General features: G+C 41.0%; 1 protein-coding gene and 1 pseudogene across 2 annotated transcripts in view; both read left to right on the plus strand.

Moving 5' to 3' along the window:
* The window catches only part of ALG9 (ALG9, alpha-1,2-mannosyltransferase), a 109,591-nt gene that overhangs the window by 59,986 nt on the left and 24,087 nt on the right, over positions 1 to 25,518 (plus strand). For both annotated transcript variants that reach the window (XM_014459873.2, XM_006093503.3), the window contains exon 14: positions 24,830 to 24,960. In XM_014459873.2, the coding sequence (XP_014315359.1) occupies positions 24,830 to 24,960 (131 nt within the window). The remainder of the gene's footprint in view (positions 1 to 24,829; positions 24,961 to 25,518) is intronic.
* On the plus strand, positions 2,065 to 2,682 carry LOC102440711 (annotated as a pseudogene).

The raw sequence follows: 25,518 nt of genomic DNA on the forward strand, positions 1-25,518 counted from the left end.
GACCTTAAAAGTGTGGTTTTGAACTCTATATCCAACAGTTTGCTTTCCTCCAATTCTGTCGTTTGTGTCCTGTTTCTTTGTCTCGGCATTTTTTATGCTTCGCTATGTCGATAGAGTGCCTTTCTGTGCTAAGTGTCCCAATTACCTGAGGTAGACACTCTTGGTGCACCCCCTTGTGGGCTTTGTGCACAGTCTTGTTGTGGTTAAGCCTTGATTGTTGTAGTTATCACTGTGAGGAATTGACCTCCAGGCCAATTGGCTGTGAGAATCAGCTGTGTCTGCGGTGGGAGAACTTCTGTGCTGGAGACACCCCTCTGGGGCTAGACTTGCTTCGATGGGGCTTTGGTGCTCACTGAGTCTGCCCCCTGAGTGTGTCTTTTATGGTTCCACGGAGCTGCAAGCTGGGAGGTCCCACTCTGACCTCTGGGCTTCCTGGCTCCTGGATCTCTAGGGAGGTGCTAATCTAGCCTTTGCCTGAGGCTATCCAGCAAAAGCCTCCCTGCAGGGCTTGGGTGGGGCGGGTCCCACGGGATCAACAGGGTGGGATTAGCAATTATGGCTGCTCTCAGTCTTGCCCTCAGAGGCTCTGCTGCTCAGTGTCCCAGTAATCGCTGCAAGCCCCACGGAGAGAAAGCTGCCCTAGGGTTCTGAGTGATGCCAGACAGTCCCGCTTCTCCCGTATGAGTCTGGGTCCTTAGAGACTCGCCGGGAACTGGAGCTCAGAGCCTGAGACTCCCTCCCGATTGAAAACGACAACCGCGCCCTCAGCCTCCAGCCCGCTCCGCATGCACTCCGAACCTTAGTATTTTACTTCAGCACTGCGCCTCCTCTGAGCCTCGGTATGCTTTTCTCTTTCCTCCTAGTTGTAGAACTTCCACTCAGCCAGCTTTCCTGTGGTTCTGGATGATGTCCGTTCCGTCTTTTAGTTGTATTTTTGAAGTGGTTGTTCGAGGCAGCAAACTCCCGTGTTTACCTATGCCGCCATCTTGGTTTCTCCCCCCCAATTAATTTTTTAAAAAATCCATACTCTTACCACATGTAAGATAACCAACCCTCAGTTACCTATGATAATAAAAGAAATAGTACACAAATAACCCCTACTCCTGAATACATTTTTCTTTTTATATTTTAATATGGAATATTTTGGGATTTTGCAGAATTTCAAATAAGTTAACAAAGTTACCCATTGAAATGCAACATAAAATTCATCAGAAAATTAGTCACCTTCTTCAATCCATTTCCATAGGTTGATGCAAATAGTAACCAGGGTAGAGCTTCATCTACTGAATTTATACTTTTTTGAGTGATGAGAATAACTGTGGAAGGTTTGACTTTAAAAATCATTCTCTCTTCCTGCCCGACTGGGGTGGCTCAGTGGTTGAGCATTGACCCATGAACCAGAAGGTCACAGTTTGATTCCTGGTCAGGGCACATGCCTGGGTTGTGGGCTAGATCCCCAGTAGGGGGCATGCAGGAGGCAGTCAATTGATGATTCTCATTATTGATGTTTCTATCTTTCTCTCCCTCTCTCACTCTGAAATCAATAAAAACATATAAAATATTTAAAAAATCATTCTCTCTTCTTGTATCACAAAATATGTACCAGAAACTGGTCATAATGTCAATTGACTAAGTAGAGAAAATTATAATAGCAAAAGATTTTGTGAGCATGTTTTGCCTACTCTGGATGATCAAAAATTAATTTCCTGTTACTTTGTGTTTATACTTTGGCATAATTGCTTTATTTTATTGGGTAAATGCCACTTAAAGTTTATTCATCTGGTATTGTCCATCTTTGGTAGTAAGCTCCTTAAAGGGCAGGTATCTACTAGTTATATGTCTGTCTGCTTCTGGTTCTTTTTTAAGTTATAATGAAAATATAATAACTTTAAAGGAAAAATTTGACAAAACAGTTTATAGCTTTTTGTATACATGGTTTGACTTAATTCTAAAGCACAAATACGGTCATTAGGAAGCTGAGCGATTCAGAGAAGCTAAGGGGAGTGGCGTGGAGCTGCTGCAGGGAACCCTAAAAACCTTGACAACTGCAGCAAATTCGGTCTGAAAGCTAATATTTTAAAAATGACCACACCAAACAAGACACCTCCTGGTGCTGACCCTAAACAGGTGGGAAGAACTGGAGCAGTATGGGAAATTGGGTCACAAGTTGTTTGGTCACTCTCATCTTGCAAACCAGGATTTGGAGTAGATCAATTATGAGGTAACAATCTAGAAACTTACGGGCAAGCAGATGGCTCCCAGCCTCATTTAGTAAACATCCAATTCAGAAGAAAAACAATGGTGAAAACATTATGTATTTATGTGGACTACAAATCTGATAAAAGCTATAGTACAAGCAAGATCTCAGTCAGAGTAGGAAATAATTCCCACAACCTTCAAGAAATTCGGCAACTTAAACTTGTGGAACCAAGTGGCTGGATTCACGTTCCTTTAACTCATAACCATAAGAAGCCAACTCCCACATTCATGATACAGATTGCTATGCTAGCCAATCACCAAAATGGAAGAGACACTCCCATGAGACAAATTAAAATATATACACCAGTGGAAGAGAGCTCCATTGGTAAATTTCCTAGATGTACAACTGTTGATTTCATGAGGTATCATTCAATAAGGTGACCTGGAAACAGAACAAAAGTCGTTAAACATATCTTTGTTTTCTCTGGTCATCAAGTAAGTAAATAAACAAACAAATAAAAACAAGGTAGAAATACTCTGAAAGTTGTGTGATTTATTTTTCTTTTGGTTCCTAATTTTGTACTTAATAAGCTTTTCTTAATGGTGATAGTGATAGTGACTTTAGTTCTAAAAATGAATGAATTTTATTTTTTATTATAGATGTATTCTTAAACTATTTTATGTAAACTGATATTTTGAAAATCAAAATTATAAAAGAAACCCTGAATTTGCTGTTGTAAGACTACAGAAATTAAGCAATCTCCCATGATTTCTCAGTTTTCTACATATGCATTTTGTATACTGTAGTTTTATTTATATTGAAATATATGTTTAAGAACTGAGAGCTGTAGATTTAGCTTCTCTGTGTGGCAATACTGGCATCCTGTATGTTCATTTCCATGTACTGATTTAACAAGGAAGGTAGATAGCTTCCATTTATTTGACACTTCGATCAATTGGATGTGGCTTACGGGAGCCCCAGGTTGAAAGTGTCACAAGATTGTATTCAGGGTTAGTGAGAGACCAATGATTAGTGATGTCTAACATGAGCAGTGGGAAGGGAAACAACTAAGTTTTCAGTGTGTCACCACCCAACCTCAGGATAGGTCTATGTAATGATTCTAGGCTCTCCAGGTCAGACATGTGACTTGTTCTCAAATCATGCATTTTACATTGTTAAAACACTTGGAAGTGAAGGAGCTCTGTAAAAATTTAACATTTTTCAGGCATGCAAACCCACACAATTTCTCTAACCTTTTCTATATTTAATAGTGTCAGAATAACAATGATAATATCTGTACTTTAAATAACTCCTTGAAATCAGCAAGTTCATAGAACTGAATGATCTTATTTTATTTTACCTTTGCCATTTTAGACAAATATGTATATTCAACAATGTTCAGTGCTACAACTAAGACAGACTTTCTAATTGCCCACATCTCGGCACTATAAAAAAGCAGTTTCTATGTATTTACCTCCAGTTCAGGGATGTGTATGTGGTATCACATCTAATGATGAACAGCAGTAGCTTTGAGAAAAGGAGAATCAGCAATGTGAATTATATTTACAATTGTGATGAAATTATTTTCTCTACAATGAGAGAGATTTTAGTGGTTTGCTGTCCAAACCCTTTGGAGAGATGGTAAAACCTCTGAAGTTAGGGTGAACAGCACCCACCAGAGGAGCTGCTACCAACTGAGGAGCAGCTGCTACCACAACTGCCCGAGGAGCAACTGCAGCCCATGGAGCCACTGCCACCCAAGGAGCAGCCACTGAACGACTCAACATCTAGATATGGCGGTACGATCAAACATGGGTAGACAAAGAAACCCCCAAAGGAAAGAAAAGGAGGACTCGCCAGAAAAGCAGCTAAGTGATACAGAGGCATGCAACATGACAGAAAAAGAATTCAGATTAAGGGTCCTAGAGTGCATAAACTGGATGGAGGAAAAAATCAACAACTTATGCAAGAAGCAAGAAGAAACAGATGAAAAAATCAATAAATTATGTAAGAACCAAGAAGAAATGAAGAGTGATATAGCTGCAATAAAAAACACCATTGAAAGTTTCAACAGTAGACTAGGAGAAGCGGAGGACCGAATTAGCGAATTAGAAGACAGGGAAACAAAACACACCCAAACTGAACAGCAATTGGAGAAAAAAATTAAAAGACAGGAGGAGAGCCTAAGGGAGCTATGGGACAACATGAAACGAAACAACATACGAATAATAGGGATGCCAGAACAACAGAAAGAGGAACAAGGGTTAGAAAACCTATTTGAAGAAATAATATCAGAAAACTTCCCAGAGGTGGGAAGAAAAAAATCACACAAGCACAGAGAGTCCCAAACAAGGTGAACCCGAAAAGACCCACACCAAGACACATCATAATTACCATGGCAAATGTTCAGGACAAAGAGAGAATCTTAAAGGCTGCAAGAGAGAGACGGAAAGTTACATTCAAGGGATCTCCCATTAGATTATCAAATGATTTCTCAACAGAAACACATCAGGCCAGAAAAGAATGGACAGAAATTTACAAAGTGATGCAAAGCAAAGGACTGAATCCAAGAATACTCTATCCAGCAAGGCTATCATTCAAAATTGAAGGGGAAATAAGAAGCTTCACAGACCAAAAAAAGGCTAAGGGAGTTTATCACCACCAAGCCAGCAATGCAAGAAATGCTAAAGGGATTGGTGTAAAAAGAAGGGGAAAAAAGCTCAGAAAGAAAACAGCCACACAAAAAAAGAAATGGCTACAAACAAGTACCTTTCAATAATAACTTTAAATGTAAATGGACTAAATGCTCCAACCAAAAGACATCGAGTGGCTGAATGGATAAAAAAAACATGACCCATACATTTGCTGTCTACAAGAGACCCACCTCAGAATAAGGGACTCACACAGACTGAAAGTGGAGGGATGGAAAAATATCTTTCAGGCAAATGGAAATGAAAAAAAAGCTGGGGTAGCAATACTTATATCGGACAAAATAGACCTCAAAGTGAAGGCCATAACAAGAGATAAGGAAGGCCACTTCATAATACTAAAGGGATCAATACAACAAGAAGATATGACCGTGATAAACATATATGCACCCAATGCAGGAGCACCCAAATACATAAAAAAACTCCTGGAACATATCAAAGGAGAAATCGACAACAATACAATCATAGTAGGGGACTTTAATACACCACTGACATCACTGGATAAATCCTCTAGACAAACAATCAGCAAAGAAACAGCAATCCTAAATGACTCACTAGATCAGATGGACTTAATTGACATCTTCAGAACACTTCACCCCAAAGCCACAGAATATACATTCCTCTCAGGTTCTCATGGGACATATTAAAAAATAGACCACATATTGGGTCACAAACAAAGTCTCCCCAAATTCAAGAAGATTGAAATCATACCAAGCATCTTCTCAGACCACGATGGCATAATATTCAAAATAAACTTCAATAAAAACAACCCAAAATACTGAAAGAAAAAAAAACCCTCTGAAGTTAGGTTAAGTGACTTCCCTTAATCATCGAGCTGGAACTAGAGGCAGAGTATTTAGAGATCCTATATTTTTAATGAGTTTATTATTATTATTTTGTTGTTAATCCTCATTGGAGGATTTTTTCCCCACTGATTTTTTTTTTAGAGGGAGTGGAAGGGGTGGGAGAGAGAAACAGATGTGAGAGAGACACACAATTGGTTGCTTCCTGTGGGCCAGAGATGGAACCTGCAACCCAGCCATGCGCCTTTGACTGGGAATCGAACCTGCAACCCTCTGGTGCACAGGCTAGTGCTCTAACCACTGAGAAATGCTGGCCAGGACCCTATTTCTTGATGCAAATGGTAACATTAGATATATTTAAACAAAAAGAATGCTTAATTGGAAGCAGAGTGTTCAGAACATTATTCTGCTTTTTTGTTGATGTTATTTCATAGGTTAGCTCTTTTGCTGGCTGATATAATTCACATCCAAACATAGTAGGGTACAAATACAGTAGGATTTCTTTTTATATTTGTATTTTCATAATAAAAGATTGTGGCTGATATGGAGTCAAAAGATAACTTCTCAGAGAAATTCTTTACATGCAGAAAGTTCTGCAAGCTTGCAGAACTGGACTTAATTGTATCTAACATCTTGTCTAAAAATTGGGAATAAACAAGAAATATCCATGTGGAAATTTGGTTTGCCTTAAAGTGTTACTCTTCTGTTCATTTTCTGTGCTCTTTGGATTCTCTATTCCTCTTCCTATGGGGAGTTATATATTCTGATCACAGTAGTGGGACCCAAGAATAATTGTTTAAACTGATTTCTTTAGGCAGCGCTCATACTTTAATTTTTCATTTTATAAAATACTAGAGGCCCGGTGCACAAAAATTTGTGCACTCGGGGGGGAAGGGAGGGTCCCTCAGCCCGGCCTGTGCCCTCTCGCAGTCTGGGACCCCTCAGGAGATAACGACCTGCTGGCTTAGGCCTGCTCCTGGGTGGCAGAGGGCAGGCCCAATCCCTAGGTGCAGCCCCTGGTCGGGCTCAGAGCAGGGCTGATTGGGGAGTTGGGGCGCCGCCCCCTGTCATGCACAGAGCAGGGCGGATTGGGAGGTTGCGATGCCACCCTCAGTCACGCTCAGGGTAGGGCTGATTGGGGGGTTGGGGCACCACCCCCTATCACACTCAAGGCAGGGTCAATGGGGAGGTTGCGGCGCCACCCCCTGTGATGCACAGAGCAGGGCCAATCAGGGGGTTGGGGCACTGCCCCCTGTCACTCACAGAGCAGGGCCAATCAGGGGGTTGGGGCACTGCCCCCCCCCGGTCACACACAGAGCAGGGCCCATCAGGGGGTTGGGGAGCTCCCCCCTGTCACGCACAGAGTAGGGCCGATAGGGGAGTTAGGGCACCGCCCCCTGTCACAAACACAGCAGGGTGGATCAGGGGGTTGGGGCGCCGCCCTCTATCACCCACAGAGCAGGGCCGATCAGGGGGTTGGGGCGCCGCCACTGTCACACTCAGGGCAGGGCCGATGGGGAGGTTATGGCTCTACCCCGTCACACACAGAGCAGGGCCCGTGGAGGGGGGGGGTTTGGGGCGCCGCACCCTGTCACACACAGAGCAGGGCCGATCAGGGGGTTGGGACGCCACACCCTGTCACACACAGAGCCACAGGGAGATCAGGGGGTTTGGGCGCTGCACCCTGTCATGCTGATCTGGTGCCAGGAGGCCTTGCGGCTCCACTGATCCCGGTGCTGGGAGGCATATTACCCTTTTACTATATAGGATAGAGGCCTGGGGGCCGGCTGGTTTGCCCTGAAGGGTGTCCTGGATCAGGGTGGGGGTCCCCACTGGGGTGCCTGGCCAGACTGGATGAGGAGATGATGGCTGTTTGCAGCTGGTCACACACCCTTCAGGGTGGGGGTCCCCACTGGGGTGCCTGGCCAGTCTGGGTGAGGGGCTTAGGGCTGCCTTAAGGCCGGCAATTGACTGAAGCTCCCAACCGCTCCTTTTTCTCTTTTTTTTTTTTATTCTGGGCCAGCTTTAGCTCTGGCTCTAGCTCTGAGGCTTCCTCTGCTGGTTTGTTTGCCGTTCTATAATCGAAATAATGTATAACTTCAGCTCTGAGATCCCAGCCGGCTATATTTGTTAGAATGTTTCAAACTGCCAGCTCAGAGGCCGGCAAGTCAGGCGGGGAACGTTGGAGTCTGCAGTCCCTGGAGCAAGCAAGCCTCCTGTTCGCTTCCAGCTGCCTGGCTGCCGGCCGCCATCTTGGCTGACAGTTAATTTGCATAAGGATACGCTGATTAGCCAATGGGAAGGGTAGCGGTCATACGCCAATTACCATTTTTCTCTTTTATTAGTGTAGATTAAAGTAAGTCAAATCTTGTTATGATGAATTAGTAGTCCATTTACTGGAGTTTTGAACTCATTTTGCTAGAGATTTTTAAAATAGATTTATTACAGTGTGATTTTATCTTTATTATATGCTATTTTAGAGGAAATAGATTGTCCTCTCGGGGCTAGAAGCTACGGGAAGACATTCTTGGCACTTACTAATAGCTGATCATAGTTTTTAACACTTGGTGTTTGAAGTTTTCCAGCAAACCGGTGCAGCTCATGACCTTTCCTTTTTGACTGCCTGCTGTATGCTGGGTACTGTACCAAGCACCAGGGCTACAGTGGTGATCCAGACCGACTCACTCCCTGCCTTCACAGAGCTGAGTGCTCAGCTGTAAGAGGACCTGGGCCTTGCTGTCGTTGCTCACAGAGGGCACATAATGAATCAAAATTTATTACATGTTTTGGCAAGAAAGAAGAATTGTGAATACAGCTTAAAGGTTAAATATTAAATTCATAACATATGTCAGCCACTGTTGCTGTTTGATAGCCTCAGTTATGATCACATTTTACTTAGTTATGGGCAAAGTTTCTAAACAGTGTTTTTCTGCTTCAATTCTCCCATTTGCCTTGGAAGTTATAAGACAGTTGATTTCAATTGATCTTTCACATTCTCCTCTTGAACTCTTAGAGGATTCTTTATTGCAGTTGTTTACCAGGGAATTTTTAGTGACATTTGAGAAATAAGACCTGTCTTATACATGGAGATGGTTTCTCTGTGATGTTCTTGAACCTCATGTTGGCCTTTGACAGAGATCTCTATTTTTATAGCCTTCATGCGTCATTGTCATTTCCAGCTAATAGATGCCTAAATTCATGTTCACATCCTTCCTGTCTGAGGACTTGTGGGGCATGGCTCATGCAGCTGAGTAGACAGCAGGGAAGGTCACTGAGAAAAGGAGGTTGGACCATTAGTTCTTTCCTTGTCCACACATGGCATTCTAAACTGATAAATTTACTGTTTGGTACAGCTGTCGAACCTGTTCCCGTTGTCACCTTTTCTCAGTCTTCAGCCTCCTCACAGCCTTCTGTGGCTTTTGAAATCCCTTTTCCCCTGAATTTCAGAACTGTGTTCTCTGATTCTTTTCTTGTAACCTTTGTAATAGTCCCCCCCTGCCCCTTGCTTTTTCCACTTCTTTCTTCTGCCTGTACAGTAAGCATCCTCCCAAATTTATCTGTGGTCTTCTCCTCTTTGATCTTTTCTTCTCCCCCTTTTCCTATGCTTTCACCTTTTCCCTCCTCTTATTTTCACTTTTTTCCCTCATGCATTCTTGTGTGCATTTGTTAAAGGTGCATATACTTAGCACCTACTGTGTGCTTTAAGGAAACCTTTAGAGCAGCAGTTGCCAACCAGTGGTCAGCGGACCACTCGTGGTCCGTGAGGTCCGAAAGGTTGGCGATCGCTGGTTTAAGGAAACCTACTATGCTAGGTTTGTGGAATGCATGAGTAAATGAGACAGACAGAGCCCAGCTTCCATAGAATTGACTGATTTCCCAATTAATTTGTAAATTATAATTGTGAAATGTTTTAGTGGAGAATTACTGGTTGCTGTAAGACCATGTAATCTGGGGACCTCTCCTAGCTCAAGTGAACAGTGAAGTCCTTCTTAAGGAAGTCATTGTTAGCTGAAATCTGAAGAAGGAATGGGAATTTATGAGGTGGACACAGAGAGTGTTTGGCAGTAGGAACAGAAAACCACTCTCTCAGTGCCCCAGTCACATCGGCCTCCTTTCAATTACTTGAATGCACAGTGCTTTTCCCACCTCAGTACGTGTAAAACAAGTTATCATCTTTTCTACATCTCGCCCAAGTGATTCTTCACTGCAGCCTCTCTTTTCCCAGGTCACTGGATTAGACATTTTGGTACCAGTGATTTCCTTTGAAACAGACCTGATATTTACCCTTTCTTTGTTCTTCATTCTCAGTGCCTAGAACTTCAAGGTGTCATCACTTCACCACTGGCTACTGCGTTAGTGTCCGGTGTCCTGAGGGCTGGGGTCCTGTTCCCGCCTTTCCTCCAGCACTTGGCCCATCCTAGTATGGACCTCTCTTTCTGAGATATATATATATATATTTTGTGTGTGTGTGTGTGTGTGTGTGTGTGTGTGTGTGTGTTTTAATCCTCACCTGAGGATATTTTTTCCATTACTTTTTAGAGAGAGTGGAAGGGAAGGAGGGAGGGGAAGAGAGGGAGAGAGAGAAAAACATCAATTGCTTACCTCCTGCACATGCCCCAACCGGGGCCGGGGATGGAACCTGCAACCTGGGTACAAGCCCTTGACCGATAATCGAACCCATGACCCTTCAGTGCTTGGGCTATACTCTAACTACTGGCCAGGACTGAGACCCATTTTTATTTTTATTTTTTTATTATTGCTTAAAATATTACAAAGAGTAGTACATTTGTCTCCTTTTTTCCCCCCTTGACCTTCCCCCAGCCTCCCCTACCCCCCCCCCCAGTGTCTTGTGTCCATTGGTTATGCTTATATGCATGCATACAAGTCCTTTGGTTGATCTCTTACCTCCCCCCCCAACCCTCCCCAGCCTTCCTACTGTAGTTTGACAGTCTGTTTAATGCTGCTCTGCCTCTGTATTTATTTTTGTTCATCAGTTTATAATGGTCTTTATTATCCATAAATGAGTGGGATCATGTGGTATTTTTCTTTCACTGACTGGCTTATTTTACTTAGCATAATGCTCTCCAGTTCCATCCATGCTGTTGCAAATGGTAAGAATTCCTTTTTTACAGCAGCATAGTATTCCATTGTGTAGATGTACCACAGTTTTCTAATCCATTCATCCGTTGATGGGCACTTAGGTTGTTTCCAAATCTTAGCTATGGTAAATTGTGCTGCTATGAACATAGGGATGCATATATCCTTTCTGATTGGTGTTTCTGGTTTTTTGGGATATATTCCTAGAAGTGGGATCAATGGGTCAAATGGGAGTTCCATTTTTAACTTTTTGAGGAAACTCCATACTGTCTTCCATAGCGGCTGCACCAGTCTGCATTCCCACCAGCAGTGCACGAGTGTTCCTTTTTCCCCACATCCTCTCCAGATCTTGTCATTTTTTGATTTGTTGATGATAGCCATTCTGACAGGTATGAGATGGTACCTCATTGTTGTTTTGATTTTCATCTCTCGGATGATTAGTGACTTTGAGCATGTTTTCATATGTCTCTTGGCTTTCTGTACATCCTCTTTTGAAAAGTGTCTATTTAGGTCCTTTGCCCATTTTTTGATTGGATTGTTTATCTTCCTTTTGTTAAGTTGTATGAGTTTCCTATAAATTTTGGAGATTAAACCCTTATCAGTAAATAAAACAAAAAAAAAGAACAAAAAATAAAAAAACAAAACAAACAAACAAACAAACAAAACCCTTATCGGTGATAACATTGGCAAATATGTTCTCCCATGCAGTGGGCTTTCTTGTTGTTTTGTTGATGGTTTCTTCTACTGTGCAGAAGCTTTTTATTTTGATGTAGTCCCATTTGTTTATTTTCTCTTTAGTTTCCAATGCCCTAGGGGATGTATCGGTGAAGAAATTGCTTCGGCATATGTCTGAGATTTTGTTGCCTTTGGATTCCTCTAGTATTTTTATGCTTTCCCGTCGTACATTTAAGTCCTTTATCCATTTTGAGTTTATTTTTGTTTAAGGTGTAAGTTGGTGGTCTAGTTTCATTTTTTGGCATGTATCTATCCAATTTTCCCAGCACCATTTATTGAAGAGACTGTCTTGACTCCATTGTATGTTCTTGCCTCCTTTGTCAAATATTAATTGAGCATATTGGTTCGGGTCGATTTCTGGATTCTCTGTTCTATTCCATTGATCTATATGTCTGTTCTTGTGCCAGTACCAGACAGTTTTGAGAACAGTGGCTTTGTAATACAGCTTGATGTCTGGTATTGAGATCCCACCTACTTTGTTCTTTCTCAGGATCGCTACAGCTATTTGGGGTCTTTTTTTATTCCAGATGAATTTTTGGAGAGTTCATTCTAGGTCTGTGAAATATGTCGTTGGTATTTTAATGGGGAGTGTGTTGAATTTATAGATTGCGTTGGGTAGTATGGTCATTTTAATGATGTTGATTCTACCAATCCATGAACATGGTATGTTCTTCCATCTGTTTATGTCTTCCTCTGTCTCTTTTTTCAATGTCCTATAGTTTTCTGAGTAGAGGTCTTTTACCTCTTTAGTTAAGTTTATTCCTAGGTATCTTAATTTTTTTGGTGTGATGGTAAATGGGATTGCTTTTTTAGTCTCTCTTTCTGTTAGTTCACTATTGGTGTATAGAAATGCCATAGATTTCTTGGCGTTAATTTTGTATCCTGCTACATTGCCGAATTCATTTATTAAGTCTAATAGTTTTTTGATGGAGTCTTTAGGATTTTTTATGTACAATATCATGTCATCTGCAAATAAGGACAGTTTTACTTCTTCTTTTCCAATTTGGATGCCTTTTATTTCTTCTTCTTGTCTAATCGCAATGGCTAATACTTCCAGTACTATGTCGAACAGGAGTGGTGAGAATGGGCATCCCTGTCTTGTTCCTGTTTTTAGGGGAAATGGTTTTAGTTTTTGCCCATTTAGTATGATGTTGGCTATGGGTTTGTCATATATGACTTTTATTATGTTGAGGTATGATCCTTCTATTCCCATTTTGCTGAGAGTTTTGATCAAAAATGGGTGTTGGATTTTATCAAATGCTTTTTCTGCATCAATTGATATGACTATATGGTTTTTATCTCTCAATTTGTTTATGTGATGTATTACGTTTATTGATTTGTGGATATTGTACCATCCTTGCATCCCTGGGATAAATCCTACTTGGTAATGGTGTATGATCTTTCTGATGTACTGCTGGATCCGATTTGCTAGGATTTTGTTGAGGATTTTGGCATATATGTTCATGAGGGATATTGGCCTGTAATTCTCTTTCATTATGTTGTCTTTATCTGGTTTTGGTATTAGGGTGATGCTGGCTTCATAGAATGAGTTTGGAAGTGTTCCTTCCTCTTGAATTTTTTGGAATAGTCTGAGGAGGATAGGTTTTAGTTCTTCCTTGAATGTTTGGTAAAACTCCCCTGTGAAGCCGTCTGGCCCCGGCCTTTTTTTTTGCTGGAAGCTTTTTGATTACTGCTTCAATTTCTTCCATAGTTATTGGCCTATTGAGATTTTTAGATTCTTCCTGATTAAGTTTTGGAAGGTTGTATTTTTCTAGGAATGTGTCCATTTCCTCCAGGTTGTCTAGTTTGTTGGAGTAGAGTTGTTCATAGTATTTTCTAACAATCCTTTGTATTTCTGTGGGGTCTGTTGTTATTTCTCCTCTTTCATTTCTGATTTTGTTTATTTGGGTCCTCTCTCTTTGTTTCTTGGTGAGCCTGGCTAGAGGTTCATCAATCTTGTTTATCCTTTCAAAGAACCAGCTCTTGGTTTTGTTGATCTTTCGTATTGTTTTTTTGGTCTCTATATTATTTATCTCCGCTCTGATCTTTATTATTTCCTTCCTTCTGCTTACACTGGGCTTTTCTTGTTGCTCTCTTTCTAACTCTTTGAGTTGTAGGGTTAGGTAATTTATTATCATTGTTTCTTGTTTTTTGCAGTAGGCTTGTAGAGCTATGAACTTCCCTTTCAAGATTGCTTTCGCTGTGTCCCATAAGTTTTGGATTGTTGTGTTTTCATTGTCGTTTGTTGCCATGATGTATTTTATTTCTTCTTTGATCTCTCTGGTAACCCAGTCATTGTTTAATAGCGTGCTGTTTAGTCTCCATGTGTTTGATTTTTTTGGATTGTTTTTATTGTAGTTGATTTCCAGTTTTATGCCATTGTGATCTGAGAAGATGCTTGATATGATTTCTGTCTTCTTGAATTTGAAGAGACTTTGCCTGTGACCCAATATATGGTCTGTCTTTGAAAATGACCTACGTGCACTTGAGAAGAATGTATATTCTGTGGCTTTGGGGTGAAATGTTCTGAAGATGTCAGTTAATTCCATCTGATCTAGTGAGTCATTTAGGATTGATGTTTCTTTGCTGATTTTTTTGTTTAGAGGATTTGTCCAATGGTGATAGTGGGGTATTAAGTCCCCTACTACGATTGTATTGCTGTCAATCTCTCCCTTGATCTCCTCCAGAAGTTTTCTTATGTATTTGGGTGCTCCTATATTGGGTGCGTATATGTTTACCAGAGTTATTTCTTCTTGTTGGATTGCTCCCTTTAGTATTATGAAGTGGCCTTCCTTATCTCTTTTTATGTCCTTCATTTTGAGATCTAATTTGTCAGATATAAGTATTGCTACCCCAGCTTTTTTTTTTTCATTTCCATTCGCCTGAAAAACCTTTTTCCATCCCTTCACCATCAGTCTGTGTGCGTCTTTTTTTCTGAGGTGGGTTTCCTTTAGACAGCAGATATATGGGTCATGCTTTCTTATCCATTCAGTTACCCTATGTCTTTTGATTGGGACATTTAATCCGTTTACATTTAAAGTTATTATTGATAGATACTTGTTTGTCGCCATTTTTATTCTTTACCCCTGTGTTCCTTCTTCGTTTCCTATTTTTTCTTTTTACAGCAGACCCTTTAGCATTTGCTGGTTTGGTGGTAATGAACTCCCGTAGTCCTTTTTTGTCTGTGAAGCTCCTGATTTCACCCTCAATTTTGATTGATAGCCTTGCTGGGTACAGTATTCCTGGATTCAGACCCTTTCTTTGCATGACTTTGTATATTTCATTCCATTCCCTTCTTGCCTGATGTGTTTCTGTTGAGAAATCAGTCGCTAGTCTGATGGGGGATCCTTTGTAGGTAACTTTCTGTCTGTCTCTGGCCACTTTTAAGATTCTTGTTTTGTCATTGGTGTTTGCCAATTAATTATAATGTACCTTGGTGTCGGTCTTTTGGGGTTCATTTTGTTTGGGACTCTGTGAGCTTCTTGGATTTGTGTGAGTTTTTTCTTCCCTATATCAGGGAAGTTTTCTGTCATTATTTTTTCAAACAGGTTTTCTATTCCTTGCTCAGTTTCCTCTCCTTCTGGCACCCCTATTATGTGGATGTTGTTTCGTTTCTTGTTGTCCCAAAGTTCTCTTAGGCTCTCCTCCTGCTTTTTAATTTTTTTTTCTAGAAGCTGCTCTGCTTGGGTATTTTGTCCTACCTTGTCTTCTAGCTCACTGATGCGGTATTCTGCTTTTTCTAGTCTACTGTTGATGGTTTCTATTGAGTTCATTTCTTCTTGGTTCTTCTTCATTTCCTCTTGGTTCTTACACATATTGTTGAATTTGTCTTCCATTCTTTTCATCCACCTTATGACCATTTCTCTGAATTCTTTCTCTGACAGGTTGCTTGCCTCCATTGCCTCTATTTTGTTTACTTCCTTTTCTAGTGATGCCTGTTTATCTTTTATATGTGGGCTGTTTCTTTGTCTCCCCATGATCTCTCTTCTCCAGGTGTTTGGTTATGTAGTTCTCTCTCTGCTGTGTTGATTTAAAGGCACAAAATACAACACAACAAGGCACAACGCACAAGGCACTGAACACAAATGTATTCATGACACTATTAACCCCAAATAAAGGTGACCACCAGAGCAAAGAGAATTAGGGGATAAGGAAGAAAGAAGAGGAAAAAAAAGGAGTGCAAAAATGAAATTGGGAAAACGAAAAATAAAGTACGAGAGAAAAGAAAGAGAATGAAATAGAAGAGGGGAAGAAACTATTTATATGGGGAGAAAACTCCAATAGAACAGCCACTAATCCCAACAGATTCCAGCGATAGATACCTAGAGATGAATGCAAACTACAAACAACAACTAATATCAAGCGAGGTGAGGGAAAACAGAAGCAAAAAAAATAACTGGAAAAAAAAACAACAAAAAAAAGAAAAAGTGAAACAATCTCACAAACAAGCATAAAAAAACCCAATATAATCAACAATCAAGCAAACAACAACAAAACGACACAGAGAAAAAAAAGAAAAAAATTTGGATAGTGAAGAAAAAGAAGAGAGAGGTGTATATGGACTTAGAGCAGGGGATTGGAAATTAGATATATAAGTAGGGTGAAATTTTAACGGGGTAAAAAGAAGGAATAGGGAAAATCTAAAGCAGGAATAGGGTAAGAGAAACAGGACAACAAAAGGGAGGGATAAAGTGAGGAAGAGAGTTTTGGCACAAAGGTAAAGTTGAGATAGGGTAAAATGGTGCTAAAAGAAAGATGAAAATAGAATGTAGAACACTAATCTCAAAATAAAATAAAGAGAAAATAAAATGACACTTTAAAAAAAGGTAAAATGGTAGTAGTAATAATACTGGTTAAAAATAAAAATGTTGTAATTAAAAAGTAAAAATCAGGTGATGAAAAAAGAAAAAAAATTTAGTTTCTTAAGTAAAAGGTGAAAAAAAAATGTGCAGTAGTGAAGGTCCTTCACTTTCTCTACTCTTCTTTTTGGCACGCCTTAGTCCTTTCAGGTATTCAGGAAAGTGTTGAAGTTCCCTGCGATACACTGTTCCTCCGTGTTGTAAACCACAGTCCTGATTTTAAAGCAGGCCGTATTTGTTTCCCAGACTGCCTTTATTTGTGTTTACAGGAGAGTCAGTTTGTGGTTCAGCCCCTGGGTGGCAGTGTTTCTGGATTGACCTCCGAGGCTATAAGTCCTCTCTAGCCAGTATTTAGTTTTTGTTTTCTCTATCGCACTTAATACTGGTTTGGGAGAGTCGATTGCCCCAGAGCCAATTCCTTGATCGTTGCTCCCCGCTCTGATTCCCAGGTACCACAAAAACAACTTTCCCTGCAGTCTCTGTGAGTGACCCCAATTGGGCAATCCTATGTATTGGGTTTAATAATCAAACGCAAAGATTTAAGGAGGAAAGAAAAATAAAAATAAAAAAGAGCCTGAGTAGGTGCGTGAGCTCACAACACTCCACCGATCAGCTCTGTGCGCAAATCTCTCAAAGTCTCTTCTGCACGTCCTCTCTCCCCTGGCACTAAGCAGCCGGCACCCTGAGACCCATTTTTAAATTATCTTACTCCTTGGCTGAAAAGCCAGAGTAGATTCCAAATGGACAAAATGCAGACTCTCCTAATTTGGGTTATCAAACTCTCTCTAGTTTTGTTCTCAACACACACCTCTTGGGACAAGCAGATATTCCTCCTGTTTTCCCTGTAAACCATGCCCATTTCTGCCCTTTTTCCTCTATTCTCTTTTTTACCACCATCTTCTAGGGCTTCTTTTCACCTACTGTGGGCCCCTGTGATTTCTCTCTCTCTCAACTCTGATTGCTCTTATAGTACTTAGTTTCCATATTTCATATGTGCTAATGTCATTTCCTGACCTAAATTATAAGTTTAATAACAGAGACATGTCTTACAGGAATTTTATATCCCCTAGTTTAGGATTCACCAAATAAAGTTTTTGATGATGCCCAGAAGATTAATTTTAATATCATTTACTGAATGTTGCCAACTCATCACTATTCAAGGACTATGAGTAGTTAGTATTGTAGCCCTTCTGTCCTACATGGACATAACTTGAATTGACAGTAACCAGCAATCTAGGCTGAAAAAAAGAATAATTCCTTTTAATGGGTTCTGATGCTCCTGGGTTCTTTTCTATCAGTCAAGTTCTCACATTTCACCAAGTTAGTCAAAGATTCCTTTTAATGTTACACTATTTGTGTAGTCCTTTAAGTTTTATTTAAATCAATCACCTCATTTAATCCTCCTTATGACTCTTTGAGGTAAATGGTATTATCCTTATATTACGAAAGAAGAAATTTAGGTATAAAAACTTACGTAAGTATGGGTCACCCAGCTATTTTGTGGTAGAGCCCAGACCTAAATCTAGGCCTCTGACTTGGAACTCCTCTTCTAATTTTAAAATAAATTTTTTCTAGTTTTATTGAGATTTAATTGAAAAATAACATTGTATAAGTTTAAGGTATACAGTATGATGATTTGACATATGTATATATTTTGAAATGATTCCCACAATAAGGTTACTTAACACATCCATCACCTCACATGCTTACCATTTTTTGTGGTGAGAAAATTTAAGATCTACTCTCTTAGGAGATTTCAAGTATACAACATTGTATTATTAACTTTAGTCTCCCTGCTGTACATTAGGTCTCCAGAACTTAGTTATCTTACAACTGAAATTTGTGCTTTTTGACCATTATCTCCTCATTTCCTCAGCCCCTGGTAACCACCATTCTACTCTATTTCTATGAGTTCAACTTTTTTATATTACACATAAAAGTGAGATCATTCATTATATGTCTTTCTCTGTCTGCCTTATTTTAGGATAATGCCCTCAAGTTTCATTTATGTTGTCACAAATAGCAGTGTTTCCTTCCTTTTTATGACTGAATAGTATTTCATTGTGTGTGGTATATACATATCACATTTCACCCATTGATGGATACTTAGGTTGTTTCCTTGTCTTGGCTATCTTCTATAATAATAAAAGGGTAATATGCTAATTAGACCGGACCACCGAACTACCTCCGGACGTTATTCCGGACGTCCTTCCGAACGAAGCCACTGTGGTGGGGGCCGAGGCAGAGGCAATTAGGGGTGATCAGGAAGGCAGGCAAGCAGTTAGGGGCAATCAGGCAGGCAGAGTGGTTAGGGGTGATCAGGCAGGCAGGTGAGTGGTTAGGGGCAATCAGGCAGGCAGACAAGTGGTTAGGGGCAATGAGGCAGGCCGGCAGAGGCAGTTAAGGGCGATCAGGCAGGTAGGCGAGCAGTTAGGAGCAATTAGGTAGGCAGGCAGAGTGGTTAGGGGCGATCAGGTAGGCAGGCGAGTGGTTAGGGGCGATCAGGCAGACAGGCGAGTGGTTAGGAGCAATCAGGCAGGCAGGCTAGCAGTTAGGGGCGATCAGGCAGGCAGGCAGAGTGGTTAGGGGTGATCAGGCAGGCAAGTGAGTGGTTAGGGGTGATCAGATAGGCAGGCAGAGTGGTTAGGGGCGATCAGGCAGGCAGGTGAGCATGTAGGGGTCATAAGGTAGGGATACAGAGTGGTTAGGGGCGATCAGGCAGGCAGGCAGGCCAGCAGTTAGGAGCCAGTGGTTCTGTCTGACTGCCGGTTTAACAGAGTCGGGCCTAAACCAGCAGTCAGACATCCCCCAAGGGGTCCCGGATTGCGACAGGTTGCAGGCTAGGCTGAAGGACCCCCTCCACCCCCGACCTCGTACACGAATTTCATGCACTGGGCCTCTAGTTGTAAATAATGCTGCAGTGAACATGGGGGTGCACATGTCCCTTTAAGATAGTGATTTCATTTCCTTCATATATATATACCCAAACTAGGATTGTTGGATAATATAGTATGTAGTTGTGTTTTTAATTTTTTGAGGAACCTCCTTGCTGTTTTCCATAAAGGCTATACCAGTTGACATTCCTACCAAGAGTGTACCCAAGGTTCCCTTTTCTCTACATCTTCACTAGCACTTGTTATCTTTTATCTTTTTGATGATAGCCATTCTAACAGGTGTGGGTGATATTTCATTGTGGTCTTTGTGTTTTTTAAAATATATTCTTAGTGATTTTTAGAGAGAGAGGCAAGGATAGATAGAAACATCAGTGAGAGCAAAACATCCATTGGCTGCCTCCTGCATGCCTCCACTGGGGATCGAGCCCAAAACCCGGGCATGTGCCCCAACCAGGAATTGAACCAGTGACCTTCTTGGTGCATTGGTCGATACTCACCCACTGAGCAACACCAGCTGGGCTCTCATTGTGGTTTTGCTTTGCATTTCCCTAATGATCAGTAATATTAAGCACCTTTTCATATACCTGTATGTCTTTGGAAAAGTGTCTGTTGAGGACCTTTGCCCATTTTTAAATCAAATATTTGTTGTGCCCTAACTGGTTTGGCTCAGTGGATAGAGCATCGGCCTGCGGACTGAAGGGTCCCAGGTTCGATTTCGGTCAAGGGCATGTACCTTGGTTGCAGGCACATCCCCAGTAAGAGGTGTGCAGGAGGCAGCTAATCGATGTTTCTCTCTCATCAATGTTTCTAACTCTTTATCCCTCTCCCTTTCTCTCTGTAAAAAATCAATAAAATATATTAAAAAAATATTTGTTGTTTTGCTATTGAGTTGTATGGATTCCTTATATATTTTGAGCATTAATATCTTATCAGATATATGGTTTGCAAATATTGTTTTTTATTTCATAGGTTGCCTTTTTATTGATTGATTGTTGGAGCTTCTTTTTCTAATTATCTTATTTCATCTCTAATAGAGAGCCTGCCCTTGATCATACTAACCATTTTTCTGCCAGAGGCTTTTGTGCTTGTGTGTTTCAGTTGTTCAGTAACTGTTTCCTAGAAAAAAAGAATCTTTAGCATCTGTTTCCTAGAAAGGATTTAAAGAGATTACATTTTAAAAAATGGATTAGGATTGCAATTAATATGATTTTTGTGTTGATTTATGTCTTTTCTTAAAAATATTTTTTTATTGATTTCAGAGAGAAAGGGGAGAAAGAAAAAAACATCAATGATGAAAGAAAAATCATTGATTGGCTGCCTCCTGAATGCTCCCTACTGGGGATCGAGCCTGCAACGTGGGCAGTGCTCTGACTGGGAATCGAACCTGGGACCCTTCAGTCCGCAGGCCAATGCTCTCTATCCACTGAGCCAAACCAGCTAGGGCGGTTTCTGTCTTTATAAAACTTTACTTTAAATGGAATTTATATATGGATGGTTAATGAGTGGAGCCTAAAGCTGACTGGCATAGTTGGGCATTAATTAGTTACTATCCACATCTCTGAAAGACCATGTACCCAACACCCAGTCTAGATAATGAGGTCTGTAGTGTGTCTGACTGAGGTCAAGTATTAAAATGTCCTACTCAGAGCTCCCTCACCAAAGGAGGTCTAGGCATGAGACCATGAGAGTCTGTGGCCCTTGCTGCTTTTGTTTGATTTCAGAGACATGGTACTTGCAAAACTTAAAAAAAAAAGTTTTCATGTTTTCAAAATCCTTGGGAGCTACAGAGTGGAGGTTCAGACCAAAAAGGCTGCTTCCTGAAGTGTTTATGCAAAGGGTCATTTTTAGAGCGTTCTGTGGAATGGAATTGAATCTGACGTCAATTCTCAGTATGCTTTCTCTCCCCTGGAGAAACAGCCCGTATGCAGAGCCAGATGTGAGACTGGAATCTTCATTACATAAAAATAATGCTGGGAGAAAATGAGACTGTTACTCTGAGTGAGAGGTTGGGGAAGAACAGAGTTTACTGTAAGCCAGAGGCGACTGAATTTTTCTTATATGCACTTAAAAAACCTTCAATTCTGTGTAATCCATAGTGCATAAAGCATAAGTGTGCAGTAAATTAATAATAATAGAAAATAAAGCAAATACTTGTTTAACCATCACCCAGGGCATTGCCAGCACCCAGAAGCTTCCAGCAGTTCCTTTTGTCACTACCTACTCACCCTTCAGATGGAGCTTCCCGACTCTATGATAATAATTTCTTTGCTTTCCTCTTTACAGTTACTCCTCTTATATGCATTCCTAAACAGGATGAGTTAGTTTTGCCTGTTGTAGAACTTCATATACATGGAATCATATTGCATTTTTTTGTGTCTTAATCCTTTAACTCAACATTTTGTTTGTGATAATCATGCATGTTGTTGCATATATCTGTGGTTTGTTCTTTTTTATTACTATACTAGAGGCCCGATGCACGAAATTCGTGCAAGAATAGGCCTTCCTTCCCCTGGCTGCTGGCACCGCTTCCCTCTGGCACCCAGGACCTGGGCTTCCCTCGCAGCCCCGGCTTCGTCTGGAAGGATGTCCGGAAGGACGTCTGGTCTAATTAGCATATTACGCTTTTATTATTATAGACTAGAGGCCCGGTGCACGAAATTTGTGCAGGGGGGGGGAATCCCTCAGCCCGGCCTGCACCCTCTCTAATCCAAGACCCCTCGGGGGATGTCGACTGCTGGTTTAGGCCTGATCCCACAGTCTGGGAGCCCTCAGGGGATGTCCTACTGACAGCTTAGGCCCGTAACAGTCTGGCTCCCTCTGCGGGAGGTGACCGGGTTGATCAGGGGAAGGCGCTGTCCATCACCCCAGCCACTGCTGTTGCTTCTGGCCTATCACCCCAGCCACCCAGCCACTGCTGCTGCCGCTTCTGACCTCCCTCTGCGGGAAGCGACTGGGCAATCAGGGGAAGGTGCCCCCCATCACCCCAGCTACTGCTGCTGCTTCCTCTGGCCTCCCTCTGTAGGGGGAGGCGGGTGGGGCAACTGGGCTATCAGGGGAAGGCGCCGCCCCCATCACCTCGCTGCTGCTGCCACTGCCGGCCTTCACAGCGGCCTTCCCTCGGCCCTCATAGTCACCATGGCTGCCTTCCCTTTGCCCTTGCAGCCGCCGCCATGGCTGCCTGCCTTTGGCCCTCGCAGCCACTGCAGCTTTGTCTGGAAGGATGTCCGGAAGACTTCTGGTCTAATTAGCATATTACCCTTTTATTAGTATAGATCAGGGGTGGGCAGACTTTTTGACTTGAGGGCCACAGTGGGTTCTTAAACTGGACCGGAGGGCCGGAACAAAAGCATGGATGGAGTGTTTGTGTGAACTAATATAAATTCAAAGTAAACATCATTACATAAAAGGGTACGGTCTTTTTTTTTTTTTAGTTTTATTCATTTCAAATGGGCCGGATCCGGCCCACGGGCCATAGTTTGCCCACGGCTGGTATAGATAGTATTTAATTGTATGGCTATACCACAATTTATTATTTTACTGTTGGATGTTTGTTTTTTTCCAATCTGAACCAACTGCAAATAATGACACTGAACATTCTTGAACTTGTCTTTTTGCTGCATGCATTTCAATTGGATATACTTAGCTTGAACCATGTGAAATGACCATTTTTGTGCATTAAACAGTCAAATATTAATGATTTCATATGGTTCAATCTAATACCTAGGAGTAGAATTGCCTAGGAGTAGAATTGTTGGATCATAGGAGATACCTATGTTCAATTTTAGTAGATTCGTCCAGTTTTTTGAAAAACTTCTACCAACTTAATCTCCTGGACCCGTTCTTTTGGGTTTTTATGGATGCTTCATTACACAGTCATGATTAATGAAATCATTGGCCATTGGTGATTAAACTCAGGGTATAATCTCTCTTTCCTCCTCAGAGGTCAGGGGTAGGGCTGAAAGTTTGAACCCTCTAATCACTTGGTGACCAGCCTCCTCTCTCATTTTTAGGTGCTTTCCAAAAGTTACCCTGTTAATATAAACTCAGTTGCTGTTGAAAGCAGCTTGCTATGAATAATGAGACACCCCTTTCATCTCTATGAAGGAATTTCAGGAACTGAGGACAGGAGACCTAATATTATAATAAAAGATGCTCCCATTGCTATTAACTAGGAAATAACAAGGGTTTGGGGAGCTGTGAACCAGGACTGTGGACAAAAACCAAAATATATATTTATTTTAAATCACAATATCACAGTGATATTTTCTATCTTTGAGTTTTATTTAACCTCAGAGAAACTTGTGTCGTCTTTATTATTGTATTTTTAATTGAATTTATTGGGATGACATTGGTTAATAAAATTATATAGATTTCAGGGGTACAATTCTATAATATATCATCTGTATATTGTATTATGTGTTTATCACCTCAAGTCTTTATTTTTTATTTTTCAAAAGTTAAAAGTTTCTTTAAAATTAAAAATTTTCCCTGTGGGTAGTAAATATTCTGATGCCTTCAAGATGAGAGAATGTTTGAAATGAACTATTTAACTGCAGAAGTATCCTACAGTTTATAGCATATTCCATTGAATTAATTTTGTTATAAGCACAATACCAATTATGTGTGTGTGGGGTGGGGTTCCTGTTTTTTTAAAAATATATTTTTATTGATTTCAGAGAGGAAGGGAGAGGGAGAGAGAGAAACATCAATGATGAGAGAGAATCATTGATTGGCTGCCTCCTGCACACCCCACACTGGGGATTGAGCCCACAACCCAGGCATGTGCCCCCACCAGAAATGGAACCATGACCTCCACATTCATAGGTTGACGCTTAACCACGGAGCTACACCGACCAGGCCCAACATGGTTATAATATTCTCTTCTGAGCACCTGTGATGCTGTGTTGTCTCCATGATGTGAGCAACTGAATGACTAGTTTTGCTTATTGTTACAACATATTTTTCATAATCTTCTCCACTCTTTACAGTTTATTGATCTTTTGCTGCAGGAACAGTTCCCATGTCTCTGTCTGTTCTGTTGAATTTTTGAAGGAGACGATATGCATGATATCTCTGCACCCTCACTCGGCTCTGTCAGCAGAGACAGGGTTTCCTTTCACATTAGCATGTGTGTTTAGTCTTGCCTTTAATCTCCGCATTAAGAAGTGATCATTGGGAGGGAGCAATAGTGAACAAGAGAAATTACGTAATTTTTCGAGTAGGTTGTAGACTCATGCTAGTTTCAGAAGTGTGTTTGGCTAAAAGGACTTAATACCCAAACTAGAATCAAAACTCACAAAGCTTACATATATTGTGGCTCGGTGTGTGCATATCTCCCCCTTACTCCCAGGAGCCTAGGTAATACCCCAACACCCAACACTCTTATCTGAGTGGAGAGAACACAGGTAACATCTGAGGACTTGGATGCTTGTGCTTCTAAAACTCTGGGAATGCTTAGAATTGCAGTTTAAGTTCCTGACCCTGAAGGCACCCTTGTAATTACTAATGAAGAGTTGGCCTTTCTCCATTGCAGATTGACATCAGTAAATGCCATTATTTAGTGGATTTGGACACCATGAGAGAAACACCCCGGGAGCCAAAGTATTCATCTAACAGGGAAGAATGGATCAGCCTGGCCTACAGACCGTTCCTTGATGCTTCCAGGTATGTGGCTTTAATCCTAAGAGATGTGTTAGGATTAGTAAAGGTGAAAATTGGAATCTAGGATTGAATAACTTCCAGCCCTGGGCTGACGCTAGTAGCCATCATTTTACTTTATTTTTATTTGGACCCAAGCACATCTTCTATCCGTGTCCAGTTTCCTGAGAAATCTAAAAGCACTCTCTTTTTCTAGGTAACAGAATACAAAGTATATTCTAGTACAGTGATGGCGAACCTTTTGAGCTCGGCGTGTCAGCATTTTGAAAAACCCTAACTTAACTCTGGTGCCGTGTCACATATAGAAATTTTTTGATATTTGCAACCATAGTAAAACAGAGACTTATATTTTTGATATTTATTTTATATATTTAAATGCCATTTAACAAAGAAAAATCAACCAAAAAAATGAGTTCGCGTGTCACCTCTGACACGCGTGTCATAGGTTCGCCATCACTGTTCTAGTATCATCTAAATAAAATAATCTAAGTAAAGCAGATGGATCCATGAAGAAAATACAAATAAGTGTTTAACATTGATTATTTTCAGCAACCAACTTCATCT

The sequence above is a fragment of the Myotis lucifugus genome, unplaced genomic scaffold (assembly GCF_000147115.1).
Source record: "Myotis lucifugus unplaced genomic scaffold, Myoluc2.0 scaffold_117, whole genome shotgun sequence".
In the NCBI taxonomy this organism is placed as follows: Eukaryota; Metazoa; Chordata; class Mammalia; order Chiroptera; family Vespertilionidae; genus Myotis; species Myotis lucifugus.